The sequence below is a fragment of the Phyllobates terribilis genome, unplaced genomic scaffold (assembly GCF_046119375.1).
Source record: "Phyllobates terribilis strain yellow unplaced genomic scaffold, ASM4611937v1 Scaffold_3__8_contigs__length_932513732, whole genome shotgun sequence".
Lineage (NCBI taxonomy): Eukaryota > Metazoa > Chordata > Amphibia > Anura > Dendrobatidae > Phyllobates > Phyllobates terribilis.
The window spans coordinates 553,702,530-553,722,398 of NW_027362763.1; the positions used below are offsets into that span (position 1 = coordinate 553,702,530).

At 43.0% G+C, this 19,869-nt stretch overlaps 1 protein-coding gene across 3 annotated transcripts in view; it reads left to right on the top strand.

Annotated features, from left to right (window-relative positions):
• Nucleotides 1-552: 552 nt before the first annotated feature.
• UST (uronyl 2-sulfotransferase) overlaps nucleotides 553-19,869 on the top strand; it is a 445,691-nt gene continuing 426,374 nt past the window's right edge. The window contains exon 1 of one of the 3 annotated variants that reach the window (XM_073671395.1): nucleotides 553-1,324. In XM_073671395.1, coding sequence (XP_073527496.1) covers nucleotides 1,111-1,324 — 214 coding nt within the window. In that variant the 5' untranslated portion in view covers nucleotides 553-1,110. The remainder of the gene's footprint in view (nucleotides 1,325-19,869) is intronic. The other 2 variants (XM_073671393.1, XM_073671394.1) reach the window with 2 other exon arrangements.

The window sequence follows — 19,869 nt, forward strand, 5'->3', positions numbered from 1 at the left end:
GAAAGGTGCCATGTGTACATACCCTAAGGCTATGTGCCCACGATCAGGCTACAGCAGCACTTTGGAAGCAGCGTATTTTTGCTGCTTCCATAACGCTGCGTTCTAATCATGCGGGTAAATCCGCATGTGTTCATTGAACCATGTGGAGTTACCGCATCCAATACACTCTATTGGGGAAATTTCTGTTGCGGAGTACAGTATCTCCACTGCAGATAATTGATGAGCTGCGGTTTGTAAACCCGCGCCGCCGGTGAGTTTATGCGGCTTCAAATACAAGCACAGTAGGCATGGGATTTCTAGGACTCCATCCACTGTGCTTGTACTGTAGAACGCAGCGTTCCTGATTGCGGGCACGTAGTGTATGAGGTGCATTATATGGGATGCCATCTAGTTTCTGTATTTAGCAGATTAGTCTGCTACTGTTCCTGTTCACACAGCCATTATGCTCTCTGAGTATTTTCTGCACCATCTTCTAATTTGTTTCACTTAGAAAGTAGAACTGAGCTGCTGCTGAGTCTCCTGTATGGTAAACCCTGTCATGGGGAAATTCAGCTGAAGCCCCAAGAGGTCGCTGGTGTGGAAATAAAGAAAAGTCAGAGACTGTGGGGGATGGTCAAGGCTAAAAAAGCAAGAAATGAAAACAACTTTCTTCTTATTTGCACGTTACAAAAAAAAGGCAAAGCCTAGTGTTACGGAGCAGGGAGAATGGTAATGTGATAGCCCCGGTAACCTGAGGAGAGGGACGCAAGCCCTGCCTGCAGCTCTGCACCGGAGAGCACTGACTGGGGAGCGCCGGAGACCGGGACTGAGGACGGGGAGAAGCGTGGGAAGGAGGGGCGAGAGCCGGCTGCGAGCACACAGCGGAGATAGCAGAGGACGCTGCACACCGTGCAGCCGAGACATCAGCGGAGGTCAGCCCAGCCTGAGGAAGCAGAACTACAAGTGACCAGCGAGCTGCACTGTCCGGCCAATGGATAGGAGGCAGCTCCTAACTTAGAGGCTTCGCACAAACTCTGCCTCCAACTTCTCCAATGAGCCAGGAGGCTGCAGCTCTTGTCTTCTTCAGGCGGATGGGTGAGCTCTTCCTGCCGGGCTGTGTAAGGAGGAGATATGATGAAGAAGACCACTAACAATAACCACATCAGCCATCATGTCCCCAAGAACAACGTGCACGGTGCCCCCACTACCAGGCTGCTCCCCAGGTTGTCTCTGCGAGACTATGGCTTCTGCATGGCAACTCTGCTACTCTTCTGCCTGGGCTCCCTGTTTTACCAGCTGAACGGAGGACCCCCTCAGATTCTCCTGGATCTGCGCCTCTACCTGGGTAAGCTGCCAACTCTGCCCACTGTGCTGTGTGTGCTGGAGGTGGCTGACAGCACATCTGCCAGGCAGGAATGTATGCGATCTGTGCCCTGTCACTGTGCCCTGCCACTGTGCCTATCACTGTGCCCTGCCACTGTATGAGATATGTGCCCTGCCACTGTCTTGCCACTGTGCCCTGTCACTGCCCTACCACTGTGCCCTGTCACTGCCCTCCCACTGTGCCCTGTCACTGCCCTATCACTGTGCCCTGTCACTGCCCTATCACTGTGCCCTGTCATTGCCCTATCACTGTGCCCTGTCACTGCCCTATTACTGTGCCCTGTCACTGCCCTATCACTGTGCCCTGTCATTGCCCTATCACTGTGCCCTGTCATTGCCCTATCACTGTGCCCTGTCATTGCCCTATCACTGTGCCCTGTCACTGCCCTATCACTGTGCCCTGTCATTGCCCTATCACTGTGCCCTGTCATTGCCCTATCACTGTGCCATGTCATTGCCCTGTCATTGCCCTATCACTGTGCCCTGTCATTGCCCTATCACTGTGCCCTGTCATTGCCCTGTCATTGCCCTATCACTGTGCCCTGTCACTGCCCTATCACTGTGCCCTGTCACTGCCCTATCACTGTGCCCTGTCATTGCCCTGTCATTGCCCTATCACTGTGCCCTGTCATTGCCCTATCACTGTGCCCTGTCATTGCTCTATCACTGTGCCCTGTCATTGCCCTATCACTGTGCCCTGTCACTGCCCTATCACTGTGCCCTGTCATTGCCCTATCACTGTGCCCTGTCATTGCCCTATCACTGTGCCCTGTCACTGCCCTATCACTGTGCCCTGTCATTGCCCTATCACTGTGCCCTGTCACTGCCCTATCACTGTGCCCTGTCATTGCCCTATCACTGTGCCCTGTCACTGCCCTATCACTGTGCCCTGTCATTGCCCTATCACTGTGCCCTGTCATTGCCCTATCACTGTGCCCTGTCATTGCCCTATCACTGTGCCCTGTCATTGCCCTGCTCTCTCAGGATGCAGCACCTGCAGCAGAGGCACTATGCAGATCGTGCTATGGGGCTGTACATGTGTGATCTGTGGCAGCGCTCATCACGTGTTCCTACATCTGCTCAGCATTGTGCTGCAGCCAGAGGTGTATCATCAATGACATGTGTCAGGCTGGAGAGCTGCTTCCTGGGAAGTTTTTACATTGCTGAGATTACATAGTTACATAGTTACATAGTTTATAAGGCCGAAAAAAGACAAGCGTCCATCCAGTTCAGCCTATTTCTTGTGCACTGCAGCTATTCCGCAGCGTTGATCCAGGGGAAGGCAACAAAAAACCATGCGGTATAGGCCAATTTACATCACTGAGGAAAAATTCACTTCCCGACACCAATCTGGCAGTAAGATTAAATCCCTGGATTAATTAACTAAGCATAAGATGTAATTTTATTGTTCTCAAGAAAGGCGTCCAGGCCTCTCTTGAACTCATTAAGTGAGTTGGACATCACCACTTCCTCTCCCAGAGAGTTCCAGAGTCTCACGGCTCTGACCGTAAAGAATCCCCTTCTTTGCTGGTGCAGGAACCTCCTTTCCTCCAGACGCATAGTGTGCCCCCTCGTCTTTGTCACCATCCTTGGTATAAACAGGTCATGGGAGAGATCTCTGTACTGCCCCCTGATGTATTTATACATGTTTATGAGGTCTCCCCTAAGCCTTCTCTTTTCCAATGTAAATAGGCCTAATTTTGACAACCTCTCTGGGTATTCTAGTCCCTCCATTCCCTTTATTACCTTAGTCGCCCTCCTTTGTACCCTCTCTAGCTCCAATATGTCTTTCCTGAGCACCGGAGCCCAGAACTGTGCACAATATTCTAAGTGCGGCCTTACTAGCGCTTTATACAGAGGAAGAACAATGTTCTCATAATATGCCCCTATTCCTCTTCTGATGCATGCCATGACTCTATTTGCCTTCGCAGCTGCTGCCTGACACTGGGCACTCCAATTTAATTTGCTGTTAACCAAGACGCCCAGGTCCTTCTCCATGTCAGATTTCCCCAACGGTTTCCCATTTAATATGTATGGGTGACTGCTGTTTTTCTTTCCCATGTGCATGACCTTACATTTATCGGCATTGAACCCCATTTGCCATTTTTTGGCCCAACTCCCCAATTTATCTAAATCCTCCTGTAGCTGTGCCCTGTCCTCATCTGTATTAACTACTTTACAAAGTTTAGTATCATCTGCAAATATTGCTATTTTACTATGCAACCCTTCCACTAGATCATTAATAAATATATTAAATAATATAGGGCCCAAGCCAGACCCTTGAGGCACCCCGCTAGTAACCCTGACACACCCTGAGCTTACTCCATTGATAACCACCCTCTGCTTTCTATCACTCAGCCAGCTATTTACCCACTTGCACACATTATCCCCCAGACCAAGCATTCTCATTTTATATACCAACCTTTTGTGTGGCACGGTATCAAACGCTTTGGAGAAGTCAAGGTATACAACATCCACTGACTCTCCCCGGTCCAGCTGTGAGCTCACCTCCTCGTAGAAGGCGATCAGGTTTGTTTGGCAGGAGCGATCCCTCATGAATCCATGTTGATATGGAGTTAGACAGTTATTATCATTAAGATATTCTACAATAGCATCTCTAAGAAATCCTTCAAACAATTTACCCACAACAGACGTTAAGCTGACTGGTCTATAGTTCCCAGGGTCACTTTTAGACCCCTTTTTGAATATTAGTACCACATTTGCTTGGCGCCAGTCTAGTGGGACAGTCCCTGTCCATAAAGAGTGCTTGAATATAAGATACAGCGGCCTGTCTATCACATTACTTAATTCTTTTAGTACCCGGGGGTGTATGTCATCTGGGCCTGGTGACTTGTCTATTTTGATATTATTTAGGCGTTTCTGAACTTCCCCCTGGGTTAGGTGGGTGATATTTAGCGGAGGATTTACTTTATCACTCTGCATTTCCTCCGATAAATTGTTTTCTTTTGTGAAAACAGTGGAGAAGAAGCTATTGAGTAGGTTTGCTTTACCCTCATCGCCCTCTATGATTTTACCCAGGTTATTTTTCAATGGGCCAACGCCATCAGTTTTAATCCTTTTACTGTTTATATAGTTAAAGAACAGTTTGGGATTCATTTTACTTTCCTTGGCAATTAGTCTCTCTGTCTCCTCTTTTGCTATTCTTATTTGTTTCTTACAGATTTTGTTTTTTTCCCTATAAGATATTAGCGCTTCCTCGCTGCCTTCTTGTTTAAGTTTACCGAAAGCCCTTTTTTCGTTTTTCATTGCCCTCTTGACTTCCTTATTTAGCCACATTGGCTTCCTCCTATTCCTAGCCCTTTTATTCCCATAAGGTATGTACCTTCTACAGTGACTATGTAGGACTGTTTTGAAAATGTCCCATTTTCTATCCGTGCTCCTATTACTAAAGATACTATCCCAGTCTATAAGGTGAAGGGCATCTCTTAGCTGATCAAACTTTGCCCTCCTAAAGTTCAGTGTTTTTGTGACTCCCTTGCTGGGCACCCTACTGAAACACATGTGGAATTGTATAATGTTGTGGTCACTATTTCCCAGGTGCCCCCCGACCTGCACCTCAGTTATTCTGTCTGGCCTGTTAGTTAATATTAAGTCTAAAAGGGCCGTCCCTCTAGTTGGTTCCTGCACAAGTTGTGACAAATAATTGTCTTTGATAATTGACAGAAACCTGTTTCCTTTCTGAGATCTACAGCTTTCGGTTTCCCAGCCTATATCGGGGTAGTTGAAGTCCCCCATAATAAGCACCTCATTATTTTTTGCTACTTCGTCTATTTGTCTCATTAATAGACTTTCCGTGGCTTCTGCTATATTTGGTGGTTTATAACAGACTCCTATGATAATTTTATTATTGTTTTTTGCCCCATGTATCTCCACCCATAAGGACTCGACCTCCTCATTTCCCTCCCATACATCCTCCCGTATTGTAGGCTTTAGACACGTCTTTACATATAGACAGACTCCACCCCCTTTCCGACTTCTTCGATCCCTTCTAAACAGACTGTAACCCTGTAAGTTAACTGCCCAGTCATAGCTTTCATCTAACCATGTCTCGGTTATTCCCACTATGTCATAGTTACCTGTAGATATTTCTGCTTCCAGTTCATCCATCTTGTTTGTCAGGCTCCTGGCATTTGCTAGCACGCAGTTTACACGATTTTGTTTTGTTCCAATCTTCTCCCTGTGGATTGTATTAGAAATTTTCTTACCTCCCTTCCAAGTATCTTGTCTTGGACCTTCTTTGTCGCACTTCATATCTTTCATTAGTATGTTCTCTGGTTGCATGATCGTGTCCGGCGTTTTTCTTCCCATCCCCTCTTCTTCTAGTTTAACGCCCTCCTGATGAGTGTTGCGAGTCTCCTGGCGAATGTGTGTTTCCCGGGTTTGTTGAGGTGTAGTCCGTCTCTGGCAAGGAGTCCGTCATAGAGGTAATTCACACCGTGGTCCAGGAATCCAAATCCTTGTTGTCTGCACCATCGTCTCAGCCAGTTGTTCACCTCAAGGATCCTGTTCCATCTCCTGACGCCATGCCCGTCTACTGGAAGGATAGAAGAAAAAACTACCTGCGCATCCAGTTCTTTTACTTTCTTCCCCAATGCTTCAAAGTCCTTGCAGATTGTCGGTAGGTCCTTCTTTGCCGTGTCATTGGTGCCAACATGTATCAGAAGAAATGGGTGGACATCCTTGGAACTGATGAGCTTCGGTATCCTATCGGTAACATCCTTGATCTTCGCCCCTGGGAGGCAGCATACTTCTCTTGCGGTTATGTCCGGTCTGCAGATAGCTGCTTCTGTTCCTCTCAGTAGTGAGTCTCCCACCACCACCACTATTCTTCCCTTCTTGGCTGTCCTTTTTCTTGTCGCTTCTGGGTGTTTCTGGGTGCTCTTTCCTTTTTTGCTTGCTGGTAGTTCCTCATCCTTAGGTGTGCCATCTTCGTCCTCCACTAGTCCTTGGAATCTGTTTCTCAGTTGTGTGGTTGGTGGTGTCTCCATGGTCTTCTTGCTTCTTTTGGTCACTTGCCTCCACTTGTCTGCCTCTGGAGGTTCTCTGATGCTTCCTTGACTTTCCGTGACCAGTAGTGACGCTTCTGTTCTGTCCAGGAAGTCTTCATTTTCCTTGATGAGTTTTAATGTCGCAATTCTTTCTTCCAGTCCCCGCACCTTTTCTTCTAAAAGAGCCAGTAGTCTACACTTCTGGCAGGTGAAGTTGGTTTCAGCTTCTGGTCGATCTGTGAACATGTAGCACATGTTGCAGCTCACCATGTAGGTTGTCACATCTGCCATGCTGCTCCTTGTCCCTGCTGACTTGATGTCTGTCTTCTTTCTTGTGATACCCTAGGACAAACAAATTAAACAAATTCGCGCGCCGTTAGGCGTGCGGTTTGGCGATGCTTTCCAAGCAGCTGGTCCCGGCTGTACCCAACGATCTTCTAGCTGAAGGAGACTCTTCGCTTTTCCCAGAAGGCACCTGGAATATGCAAATTGTCCTCTTCAAGCTTCAATCCCTGGTGCAGACACTGATCCTTTGTGTGTGTGTGTGTGTGTGTGTGTGTGTGTGTGTGTGTGTATATGTGTGTGTGTGTGTGTGTATATGTGTATATGTGTGTGTGTGTATAGATAAGTTGGGGATTTGTTAATATGAGATGATCAGCAGTTTCCTGTGTATCAGTATATGAGAACTCCGAGCATCTCACTAGTTATCAGGAGTGGACTGTGCATTCAGTTGTTAAAGGTGTATTCCAGTATGGAGAAGTTATCACCTCACATCTTCTAGAAAATTGAGGACCCTCTGCTGGACCCCCCACGATCACCAGAATGGGCCACTTGTATCTCCATTAGAATGGAAGGCCAGTGGGTGGACATATTAGTGCAACCTCCAAAACATGTAGAGTTGTGCATTATGATGAGCTATTGGACTGCAAAGGGCCCATATACTGTTGGTTCTCAGGGGCCCTCATCTGTGTGTGTCTGCCAGTGCTCCTCACGATTCATTCTCTATAGGACTGACAGAGCGATGTTCTCCGCTTTCTTCCGTGCTCCTCACGATTCATTCTCTATAGGACTGACAGAGCGATGTACTCCGCATTCTTCCTTCCCCTTGAGTAATTCCTCATTAGTAGAACTGCACACCTTCAATTCAATTATACTTCCAAACGCCTAAAACAAGTTGTAGGCTACAAAACGAATAAAGATAGGCTATCCAACACATGAGCAGATGTACACATCTCTATGCCATTTATTACAATTAAGCAAAACATATTGTAACATATAAAATAATTACAGTAGTTGAATTTAGGCTGTGCAATCCTGGCATACACTGGTGAAAGAATATTCTTTTTGTATATTTGTGCATATGTCTGGAGACTTTCCTGGTGTGTACACCAACTAAACAGCACAAATGTGATAAGTATTGAGCCTAACAAATACCTAAAAAAAAGTGTTTTACGTGAGGAAATTAACCTTATTAAAGAGTAACAGTAATTTTTAATTTTATTTCATAAATCAATACTACACATGAAAATAAATTTATATCACAGAGAAATCTGCTTCTTTCTCCGATAGGACTGATCATTCTTTCTCAAAATTCTTAATTCACAGGTAAAATCTGTATTCAGTGTATTATTGATTTGTGAATCAATAGACACGGTAGGTAGTAGGCGTCTCCAGGGGCAGGGTGAGGGCAGCCAGGGCCCCGGGTGGTTTAAGCTTCGTGTGCCCCCCAGCACCCAATGTATCATGTGACGTCACGTTATGTTTTTGAGAGGTCATGCGATAGCTCCTATGATGAACACACAGGCGCTGATGTATGGAGACAGAGACATGAATTTTTTTTATTCTTTTATGTTTAACACTATAAAAAACAATAGAGGATACTGTGTAATAACGGTCGGCACTATACATAACACAAGGGGATGCTATGGAATAAGGGACAGTGCTGTACATAACAAGAGGAGACCCTGTATGCTTATGGGAGGCACTTTACATAATAAGGAAGTTTCTTTGGTAAATAACGGTATTCCTCCCGTCATCTCTCTAAATAAATCTGCATTTACACTGAAAAATAATAGTTGAACAAGCTTTCTTAAGATATAATTCTCAGTTCAAAGAGGATTGCTAATCACCTGATGAATGAGAAAAGCGCAACAGCTGAAATGGTCTTTTGTGCAGCACAAAAGATCATAGTTCTCTGTGGTGCATCTTCCTGTGTAAACAGGATTCGCACTGCCAAAAACTATGGCAATCTACGTGTACTGAACAATTTATTGCAATCGCTCAGTGCACATCGATTACTGATGTCCGCATGTGAAAGCAGGCTATTAAACAACTGCCGATCGCTAATGGTTTATGATCAGCGGTCGTTTAATGCCGCCAGTCATCCGTGTAAACAAACCCTTGTATGGTGCAAATGCAGAATAATTATTTTATCCAGTAAGTTACCGCTGGCTTCTCATCTGATTACAGCCATTTTCTTTGTCTCTTCTTGTCTACGTGACCTACTACAGAGTTTTCTGCTTTGATCATCGTGCCCTTGAAAATAAAAATATGTGTAATTATATATATATATATATATATATATATATATATGTATATATATATATATATATATATATATATATATATATATATATTACAGTACAGACCAAAAGTTTGGACACACCTTCTCATTTAAAGATTTTTCTGTATTTTCTTGACTATGAAAATTGTATATTCACACTGAAGGCATCAAAACTATGAATTAACACATGTGGAATTATATACTTAACAAAAAAGTGTGTAACAACTGGAAATATGTCTTATATTCTAGGATCTTCAAAGTAGCCACCTTCTGCTTTGATGACTGCTTTGCACACTCTTGGCATTCTCTTGATGAGCATCAAGAGGTAGTCACTGGAAATGGTCTTCCAACAATCTTGAAGGAGTTCCCAGAGATGCTTAGCACTTGTTGGCCCTTTTGCCTTCACTCTGCGGTCCAGCTCACCCCAAACCATCTCGATTGGGTTCAGGTCTGGTGACTGTGCAGGCCAGGTCATCTGGCGTAGCACCCCATCACTCTTCTTCTTGGTCAAATAGCCCTTACACAGCCTGGAGGTGTGTTTGGGGTCATTGTCCTGTTGAAAAATAAATGATAGTCCAACTAAACGCTAAACGGATGGAATAGCATGCCGCTGCAAGATGCTGTGGTAGCCATGCTGGTTCAGTATGCCTTCAATTTTGAATAAATCTCCAACAGTGTCGCCAGCAAAGCACCATCACACCTCCTCCTCCATGCTTCACGGTGGGAACCAGGCATGTAGAGTCCATCCGTTCACCTTTTGTGCGTCGCAAAAAGACACGGTGGTTGGAACCAAAGATCTCAAATTTGGACTCATCAGACCAAAGCACAGATTTCCACTGGTCTAATGTCCATTCCTTGTGTTCTTTAGCCCAAACAAGTCCCTTCTGCTTGTTGCCTGTCCTTAGCAGTGGTTTCCTAGCAGCTATTTTACCATGAAGGCCTGCTGCACAAAGTCTCCTCTTAACAGTTGTTGAAGAGATGTGTCTGCTGCTAGAACTCTGTGTGGCATTGACCTGGTCTCTAATCTGAGCTGCTGCTAACCTGCAATTTCTGAGGCTGGTGACTCGGATAAACTTATCCTCAGAAGCAGAGGTGACTCTTGGTCTTCCTTTTCTGGGGCGGTCCTCATGTGAGCCAGTTTCTTTGTAGCGCTTGATGGTTTTTGCAACTGCACTTGGGGACACTTTCAAAGTTTTCCCAATTTTTCGGACTGACTGACCTTCATTTCTTAAAGTAATGATGGCCACTCGTTTTTCTTTACTTAGCTGCTTTTTTCTTTGTTCTTGCCATAATACAAATGCTAACAGTCTATTCAGCAGGACTATCAGCTGTGTATCTACCAGACTTCTGCACAACACAACTGATGGTCCCAACCCCATTTATAAGACAAGAAATCCCACTTATTAAACCTGACAGAGCACACCTGTAAAGTGAAGACCATTTCCGGTGACTACCTCTTGAAGCTCATCAAGAGAATGCCAAGAGTGTGCAAAGCAGTCATCAAAGCAAAAGGTGGCTACTTTGAAGAACCTAGAATATAAGACATATTTTCAGTTGCTTCACACTTTTTTGTTAAGTATATAATTCCACATGTGTTAATTCATAGTTTTGATGCCTTCAGTGTGAATGTACAATTTTCATAGTCAGGAAAATACAGAAAAATCTTTAAATTTGGGAGGAAAATTGGGGTGCTTATCCGAATGTAGCTTACCGGTTTTGAAGTAGCGGTGTCACAGGAGGCAGGGTCGCTGCTGCAGGAGGCCGGTGGCGTCTGCAGGAGTGGGGCGACGCTGCGGGCCTCGGGCTGAGAAGAGGGGGTGTCCTGGTGGTGTGAGGCTACAGGCCCTGGGCTTTTATAAAATTTCAGCAGTGAAGTCCCCTTTCCATTGATTTTCCTGCGGTGAGGTTCGGGAAAATGGCTGCTGGAGGTGGAGCATGCTCAGATTGAGATCTCTCACTCCCCACAACCAGTTCATTGCAATATAATGTCTTCTCTCCCGTTCTGCACCCAAAATTCAATAAGCATTGTCCTCTTTCCCTCCCCCACCCTCAATTCATTATAATATAATCTCTTCTCACACATCCTTCACCCCCAATGCATTATACATTGTCCTCTTTCCCACTCCCCAGCTTCAATTCATTATAATACAACATCTTCTCGCCCATTCTCCGCCCCCAATTCATGTCCTCTTTCTCACCCCCAATTCATTATAGTTTATTGTCCTCTCACCCACCCTTCGCACTGAATTAATTATTATGTAATGTCCTTTCTTCTCACTCCACACACCCCAATTCATTCACTTTAAAGAAAAAAAAAAACAATAACTTACCTGTCCTGGCTGTTCCCTGTGACTCTGCTTCCTTTCTCTTGTGACCGGTGCGTTCATCCTAAATAACACACCGGCGAGATGAATAACTCGCCTCTCCTGGCGTTCGCCTGCCGGCTCTGCCACCTTCTGCTTGGCACATACCTGACTTCATCGCGCTTGCTGAGTCATAGAGAAGGCAATGAGCAGGAAACTAAGAATGGCTTCACTAAGTTTCTATTGCTGGCAGCAGAGCAACAGGGATACTCTCTGGCGGTGATAAGTGCTGCCGATGGTGGTGCAAAAAATATGATGAGGGCAATCTAACGAAAGGATCCCTGGTCCCCGTACCGTGCAGAAATTAAGCCCAGCTAATAAGGGTGTCCAAATCTAATAGCTTGAAATGTTATGCCATGGTGCACTTTTCATTTGCATTACAGCAATTCGCTTTTGCATGGAGCAATGCATATTTGTCAGCAGGGAGGAAGTACAAGGCTGCAGAAATATAAACCTCCTTTTAGTCTGTCCCATGTACATGGAGCGGGCAGCCTGCCGTCAGCGAAGCTAATAAACAGCAAAGAGCAGTCATTTGTCATTTCCAGCCAAGAAACGTGAATTTACACACTGAGGTGTTGGGATTTATTTCTCATAAAATAAAGTGGGTATCAAATATTAGTTGTAAGACGGAGAAATTGTGTTTGAATAAATGTAATTACTTTAACACCTATTAGGATTCATTATTAATAAATATTTTCAAAAAAAAGTCTTAAAGGTTCATACACATGGGTGTTACACGAACTGCCAATGCAGTGCATGAATCTGTTACTGCACCTCAATGTGCCTCTGATTTTATAAGTCAGAGAGAATAAAATTGTGGCAAGAGTGTTATATTTTTTCTTCTATAATCTAAGACAGTTGTAGGATTGTATTAAATCTAGCGATGGGGACACATTGTAGGTTGTTTCTGAGTGCTTTATGACGCTCTTGACTGAGTTCAGATCACATCATTGTCTTTAATCTACGAATAGTTGGTAGACATGGCTCATTTTCCTTCTTTTTATAAGGTGTGATGTTTTTTTTCTTCTTTTATATCCATGCTAGTTATGTGACTGCAGCCAGGATTCCAGAATCCCTATTGCTGAGTTTACATTCTAGTTTTGATGTCTCACAGACGCTCTTACTTACCCATTGCCACAAGAATTTGTGCTCGGCTTGTGACCTTATCCATTGAATTGGAGAATATTTCAAGGTTTAGCCTGGCCTTCTTAACTTCAGAGAACTGTCTTTGAATTGAGCTGTGAAATATTTTCTGGAACGTATCAATCCACTACTGCTGTACATTGGTAAATAAAAAATGTAGAAATATGGAAATACGGCTTCATATTCTTAACTGTGCAATTAGCAACCAGGCATAAAAGCCAATGTTGTAAAGACACTGAGACGTTCTCTCTTGGTTCCATGTTTGACCTCTGCACAACAGCTGAGATTCATTACCAGCTGCGTTCTTGTTTTAGTACCAAGTATGTCAGCAGACTGAAGATGCTGCCATGACATTGCTCATTAGCTCAAGTTTATTCATTTTACTGAAACCAACGTGAATTGCCACAGAAAGCACCCATATTACTATAATGAATTGCTAGATCTGACCCATAACAGAATGGATATTGTGACGTATTTGGTGATTTTATCACAGTGGTAAAAGTGTTTGGGTCCCAATATGCCTTGAAGTTCAAAAGAATACATGGTATCCCCCCCTTAATGTCTAGATACCCTGTTCTGTTCATGATGAAAGCATTTGTTGTCTCAAAGTTGATAATTTCCAAGTTAGAGTGTTCACATTTAGTTTTTTCTTGATATGTGAGGAGAATATCGAATGTATCCACATTTACCCAGTGTACGCTGCACTTTGTTGGAATACCTTTATTTCTTACTGTATAGGAAATTGTACTACTATTCTATATACAAATATCAACTATTATTTGTTTATTCCTGTTGCTTATATTGCACCAATATATTTCACAGAACTTTACAGACATTGTCATCACTCCCAATGTAAATTCACTACCAGTATGTCTATAAGAAGGAAACACGAAGAGAATATACAAACACCAGTTGTGATACAATTTTTAGATGTAACATGTAGTAGAGCTCAGAAAGCTAATCCCATGCACACCACAGCTTTCTGTGTACATTATCTATTGACAGTAAGCTGCTTATCGGAGGAGGGGGCGTGGTCGGACCTGGGCTCACAGGAGCTGTAGTCCAGTCACTGATCTCCTGGTGATAAAACATTCATTGTATTGAAACAGCAGACAGTCTAATAAGTGACACATCCCTGAAATCTGTGTCTCAGTCCTTACCTTATACTGTCCTCAGGCTACTTAGCAAAAAACTGTTGATAGATTCCCTTTCAAATGGGGTCTACCTGCAACTGTACATTCCAGTCCATAATAACATCACTGTTGTTCTAGCTCTTATCGGTCATTTATTCAGTATGCTATCAGCATTTGTGAGGATTGCACTACCTGTAATGTCGGAGTGCACACTTCTGTGGCGCACATGCTTTTGAGTGAGACTGTGTATCTGCCCCATGATTTGCACTCTCCTAGATATCATCAATCCTTGGTGCCTGCAACAGCTTGGCACAAAATTGAAGCCTGCATGTGACTAACACACTCCGCTATAGCATGTGAGTTCTTTGTCCTGAACAGACGTGTTTATAATGCAAAGTTTAAAATGTAAGAGTTTAGCAAGTTACTTGTCATGGATATCAAGTTAAGCAAATCAATTTTAAGGAAAGCCTGAGGGGAAATTCAGGATTAGGTTCAAAATGCCGTAAGACCTGCAAATACGAAGGTAAGTTTACATGTCGGAAAATACAATCCATGCACTCTTTTCAGAAATAAACTTTACAGATTTAGGATGTGCCATGTGTTTTTATATCTTATGGATTTCTAAAGCCATGCTAACATGCAGCAGAAATGTCCTGTAAGGAAATTCTAGAAATTCTGTATTAGTTTCTGTGCGAATCTAGAAATGATTCTGCTAGAGATGTTCCATGCAGTGGATATTTTTGCAGTATTTGAGTAAGACCTCCTGCAACCTCATTCGCATACTTTGTAGTTTTACTGTGGAATATGCACAGAAAATCTACAATTTATAGGATGCCGAATTTTTGTTTAGCTTCCTCCTACAGGATAACAGTAGTTTTAGGGTGGGTTCACGTGGTGTGACCGCTGTGCGTTAGTTGGCTGCGGTTTTTGGAAATTAGGCTATTATTTGCACATGGTCTCTATTGTTTTCAAGTGAAGCATTGCACTTTACACAGCGCTAAACTTTTCTTTTTTTATGCTTTGCTCCATGACAGCAGTGCCACATTAATCACATGACAAACGGTAATGGCGAGCAAAGAACCTCATTGACTATAATGGGGTCTGGTGGGTTTCATTTATGGCTTCTGTAGTTTTACCTGAAAAAAAATACCACTGCATTGATGACAGAATATGTAATGGCAGCTACAAATAGGGCTTCCTGAACTTAACGGGGTTGTCCTGTAAACAAAGTAGATTTTAATCAATAGATCTTGGAATGATAATAAGCCCCACATTTAGATGTGTGTAAATATAATGTTCCTGTGCTGAGATAATCTTATAAATGTGCCCCTGCTGTGTACTGTGTAATGGCTGTGTCTGACCATACAGGAACATGGTCTGATCATACCACAGCTCCTGGGCAGAGGAGGAAGCAAAAGAGTATACAGACATTACAGCAGGGGATCACAGCTGATTCTTTCTGTGAGGTAAAACATTTCTCTGCCTGTTTTTAAGCAAGGTTTTACCTCAAAGAAAGAATAATCTGCAATCCCCTGCTATAATGTCTGTCCACTCTTTGCTTCTCCCCCTGCCCAGGAGCTGTGGTATGATCAGACCATGTCCCTGTACGGTCAGACACAGCCATTACACAGTACACAGCAGGGGCACATTTATAAGATTATCTCCGCACAGGAAAAAAAAATTTAAACACATCCAATTGTGGAAATTATTTTTATTCCAAGATCTATTGATTAAATGTATTTTGTGTGTGGGAAATCCCTTTAACCTAGAAGTAATACATTTGACAGAAAAGGCTCCAAGGGCTTTGTTTAAACTGATGTCATGATGTTGGTTTTTAAATGAGCCATTACAGATCTGTTATGATCCTTCAGATTTTAGCTTTCATCCGATTAATTTTTCCCAATTTGGTTCTGAATGGTTCAGTCAAATTATCACTTTTTTGCTATATTATATTGACTGAAGCCTGATGGGATTTAGCTACCACAAATGTGAAAAGAATCAACACATGCTCTGTTATAATGCTACTACCAGAAATTAGATGCCAGCATGATTTGTGGGCAAATAGAGTATGATGTCTCACTGGGTAAGTATTGTACATCCGAAAAATAGGTCATCAGTATCAATGTCCGTGATTCCTTTAAATAACATATACATACATACTGTATAATGCCTTAAAAAAGTAATCATACCCAGTGAAGTTTTCCACATTTTTTTCACTTTACACCCGCACACTGAAAATGTGATTTATTGGTAATTTATGTGATATGCCAACACTAAGTAGCAAGTATTTGTAAACTGTAAATGAAATAATACTATACATTATACAGTGCTGGCCAAAAGTATTGGCACCCCTGCAATTCTGTCAGATAATACTCAGTTTCTTCCTGAAAATGATTGCAATCACAAATTCTTTGGTATTATTATCTTCATTTAATTTACTTGCAAGGAAAAAACACAAAAGAGAAAGAAGGAAAAATCAAATCATTGATCATTTCACACAAAACTCCAAAAATGGGGCAGACAAAAGTATTGGCACCCTCAGCCTAATACTTGGTTGCACAACCTTTAGCCAAAATAACTGCGAACAACCGCTTCCGGTAACCATCAATGAGTTTCTTACAATGCTCTGCTGGAATTGTAGACCATTCTTCTTTGGCAAACTGCTCCAGGTCCCTGATATTTGAAGGGAGCCTTCTCCAAACTGCCATTTTGAGATCTCTCCACAGGTGTTCTATGGGATTCAGGTCTGGACTCATTGCTGGCCACCTTAGAAGTCTCCAGTGCTTTCTCTCAAACCATTTTATAGTGCTTTTGGAAGTGTGTTTTGGGTCATTGTCTTGCTGGAAGACCCATGACCTCTGAGGGAGACCCAGCTTTCTCACACTGGGCCCTACATTATGCTGCAAAATTTGTTGGTGGTCTTCTGACTTCATAATGCTATGCACACGGTCAAGCAGTCCAGTGCCAGAGGCAACAAATCAACCCCAAAACATCAGGGAACCTCCACCATGTTTGACTGTAGGGACCGTGTTCTTTTCTTTGAATGCCTCTTTTTTTCCCCAAAAAGATCTACTTTTGTCTCATCTGACCAGAGAACATTCTTCCAAAACGTTTTAGGCTTTCTCAGGTAAGTTTTGGCAAACTCCAGCCTGGATTTTTTATGTCTCGGGGTAAGAAGTGGGGTCTTCCTGGGTATCCTACCATACAGTCCCTTTTCATTCAGACGCCGACGGATAGTACGGGTTGACACTGTTGTACCCTCGGACTGCAGGGCAGCTTGAACTTGTTTGGATGTTAGTCGAGGTTCTTTATCCACCATCCGCACAATCTTGCGTTGAAATCTCTCGTCAATTTTTCTTTTCCATCCACATCTAGGGAGGTTAGCCACAGTGCCATGGGCTTTAAACTTCTTGATGACACTGCGCACGGAAGACACAGGAACATTCAGGTTTTTGGAGATGGACTTGTAGCCTTGAGATTACTCATGCTTCCTCACAATTTGTAGCCTTGAGATTGCTCATGCTTCCTCATAATTTGGTGTCTCAAGTCCTCAGACAGTTCTTTGGTCTTCTTTCTTTTCTCCATGCTCAATGTGGTACACACAAGGACACAGGACAGAGGTTGAGTCAACTTTAATCCATGTTAACTGGCTGCAAGTGTGATTTAGTTATTGCCAACACCTGTTAGGTGCCACAGGTAAGTTACAGGTGCTGTTAATTACACAAATTAGAGAAGCATCACATGATTTTTCAAACAGTGCCAATACTTTTGTCCACCCCCTTTTTTAGGTTTGATGTGGAATTATATCCAATTTGGCTTTAGGACAATTCTTTTTGTGTTTTTTCATTGAAGACAAATTAAATGAAGAGAATAATACCAAAGAATTTGTGATTGCAATCATTTTCAGGAAGAAACTGAGTATTATCTGACAGAATTGCAGGGGTGCCAATACTTTTGGCCACCACTGTGTGTGTATGTATATGTGTATATATATATATATATATATATATATATATATACACACACACATATACTCTGCTGAAAAAAAATAAAGGGAACATTTAACAACACAGTGTAACTCCAAGTCATTCACACTTCTGTGAAATTAACCTGACTAGCTATGAAGCAACATTGATTGTGAATCACTTTCTCCTGCTGTTGTGCAAATGGAACAGACAACTGGTAGAAATGATAGGCAATTAGCAAGACGCCCACTATAAAGGAGCAGTTCTGCAGGTGGTGCCCACAGACCATTTCTCTGTTCTCATCGTTTTTGGCTGTTGTTTTGGGCACTTTTGCATTTTGTCTTTGCTCTCACCCCTAGAGGTACAGTAGCATGAGGCGATGTCTACAACCCACAGAAGTTGCTCAGGTAGAGCAGCTCATCCAGAATGGAACATCAGTGAGAGCTGTGGCAAGAAGGGTAGCTGCGTCTATCAGCACAGTGCCCAGAGCATGGAGCATATACCAGGAGACAGGCCAGTACACCAGGAAACGTGGAGGGGGCCGTAGATGGGCAACAACCCAGCATCAGGAATGCTACATCCTCCTTTATGCAAGGAGGAACATGAGGAGCAGTGCCAGAGCTCTGCAAAATGACCTCCATCAGGCCCCTAACATCCTTGTGTCTGCTCAAACTGTCAGAAACAGACTCCATGAGAGTGGTAGGAGGGCCCGACGTCCACAAGTGGGTATTGTGCTTACAGCCCGACACCATGCTGAACCCCAAGATTGGCAGATTCCACATTAGTGCCCTGTGCTCCTCACGGATGAGAGCAGGTTCGTACTGAGCACATGTGACAGACGTGACAGAGTCTAGACACGCCGTGGAGAGAGATCTACTGCCTGCAACATCCTCCAGCATGACTGGTTTGGCAGTGGGTCAGTAATGGTGTGGGGTGGCATTTCTTTGGAGGGTTGCACAGCCCTCCATGTACTAGCCAGAGATACCCTGACTGCAATTAAGTACCGGGATGAGATCCTCAGACTCATTGTAAGACCATATGCAGTTGCAGTTGCCCTGGGTTCCTTTTGATGCATGACAATACTAGACCTCATGTGGCTGGAGTGTGTCAGCAGCTACTGGATGATTAAGATATTGATGCCTTGGACTGGCCTGCCCGTTCCCCAGACCTGAATCCAATCGAGCACATCTGGGACATCATGTCTCGTTGCACCACAGACTGTCCAGGAGTTGACTGATGCTGTAAAATATGTACAGTGTGTATGTATGTGTGTGTGTATATATATATATATATATATATATTTATATATATATATATATATATATATATATATATATACATACATGTCTGACTGCACATTGATTGCTTGGATAGCGATGTGAGATTCTCTTACGTTAGATTTACATTATTATTAGTAATATTTGTATTATCACAATTATTTATATAAATGGATAATCTTATTTGCCTACTGCGAAGTTTCAAAAAAACTCAACGCCAATGTTTTTGTAGCGTAAAAGCAGAACATGCTTGCTTTACAGAATGTAAATAATTTGGGCAACTAAATGGTAAAATACTTTCATCATACTTCATGGAGAGTATTTTGGCCGGCTCAGAGCTATTCATGTTTTGCCAGTGTTCAGCTATTTCACTGTGTTTTAGGAGCACCTTGCTGTCATTTGCTTTTCCTTTTGCAAAGTCAGTAATGTCAGAGTTACATAATATGAGTTTTACTTGCAGGGATTATATATACACACACACATAATTTTATAGGTCTGGACTGGGATCGTAACATATATTCTGTTTATTCTCCAACATTGGTTATGTGTTGTCAGACAATGACATTTTCATCCAGTAGCAGAATGCAGCTGTTACTGAGTATTTCATCTTCCTTTTCTATAGATGAGGTTAAAGTGGCAGGAGCTATTCTACAGCAGTCCTGGGCAGTAATGGCACGTCAGGTGAACACTCCTCTATGTGAAGTACGTTGCCCGCAGCCGGATTTATTTGTCTTCTAATTATAATGTAATTATAATATATGACTGAACAGGGTATGGTTGAATCCAATTTTTACCACCAAAGCAGTATAGGATGACTAAAATATTTATAGAATTAGTGTGCTTTTGGTAATTGTGCTGTTTTGTCAAGCAGACAATATTGTCATCAGTGCTAGTTTGTAAACTATCCCAACAATGTACACTTGGATTGAAGTGAGACACAGCAAAGACAAAATAATATGCACAACGCTTTGTTTTGTTTCCTATCAGACCTAAACAGACATTTCTTCTATAATCGGTCATACTGAAGAGCTCTATTCAATGGTACACTTTTATG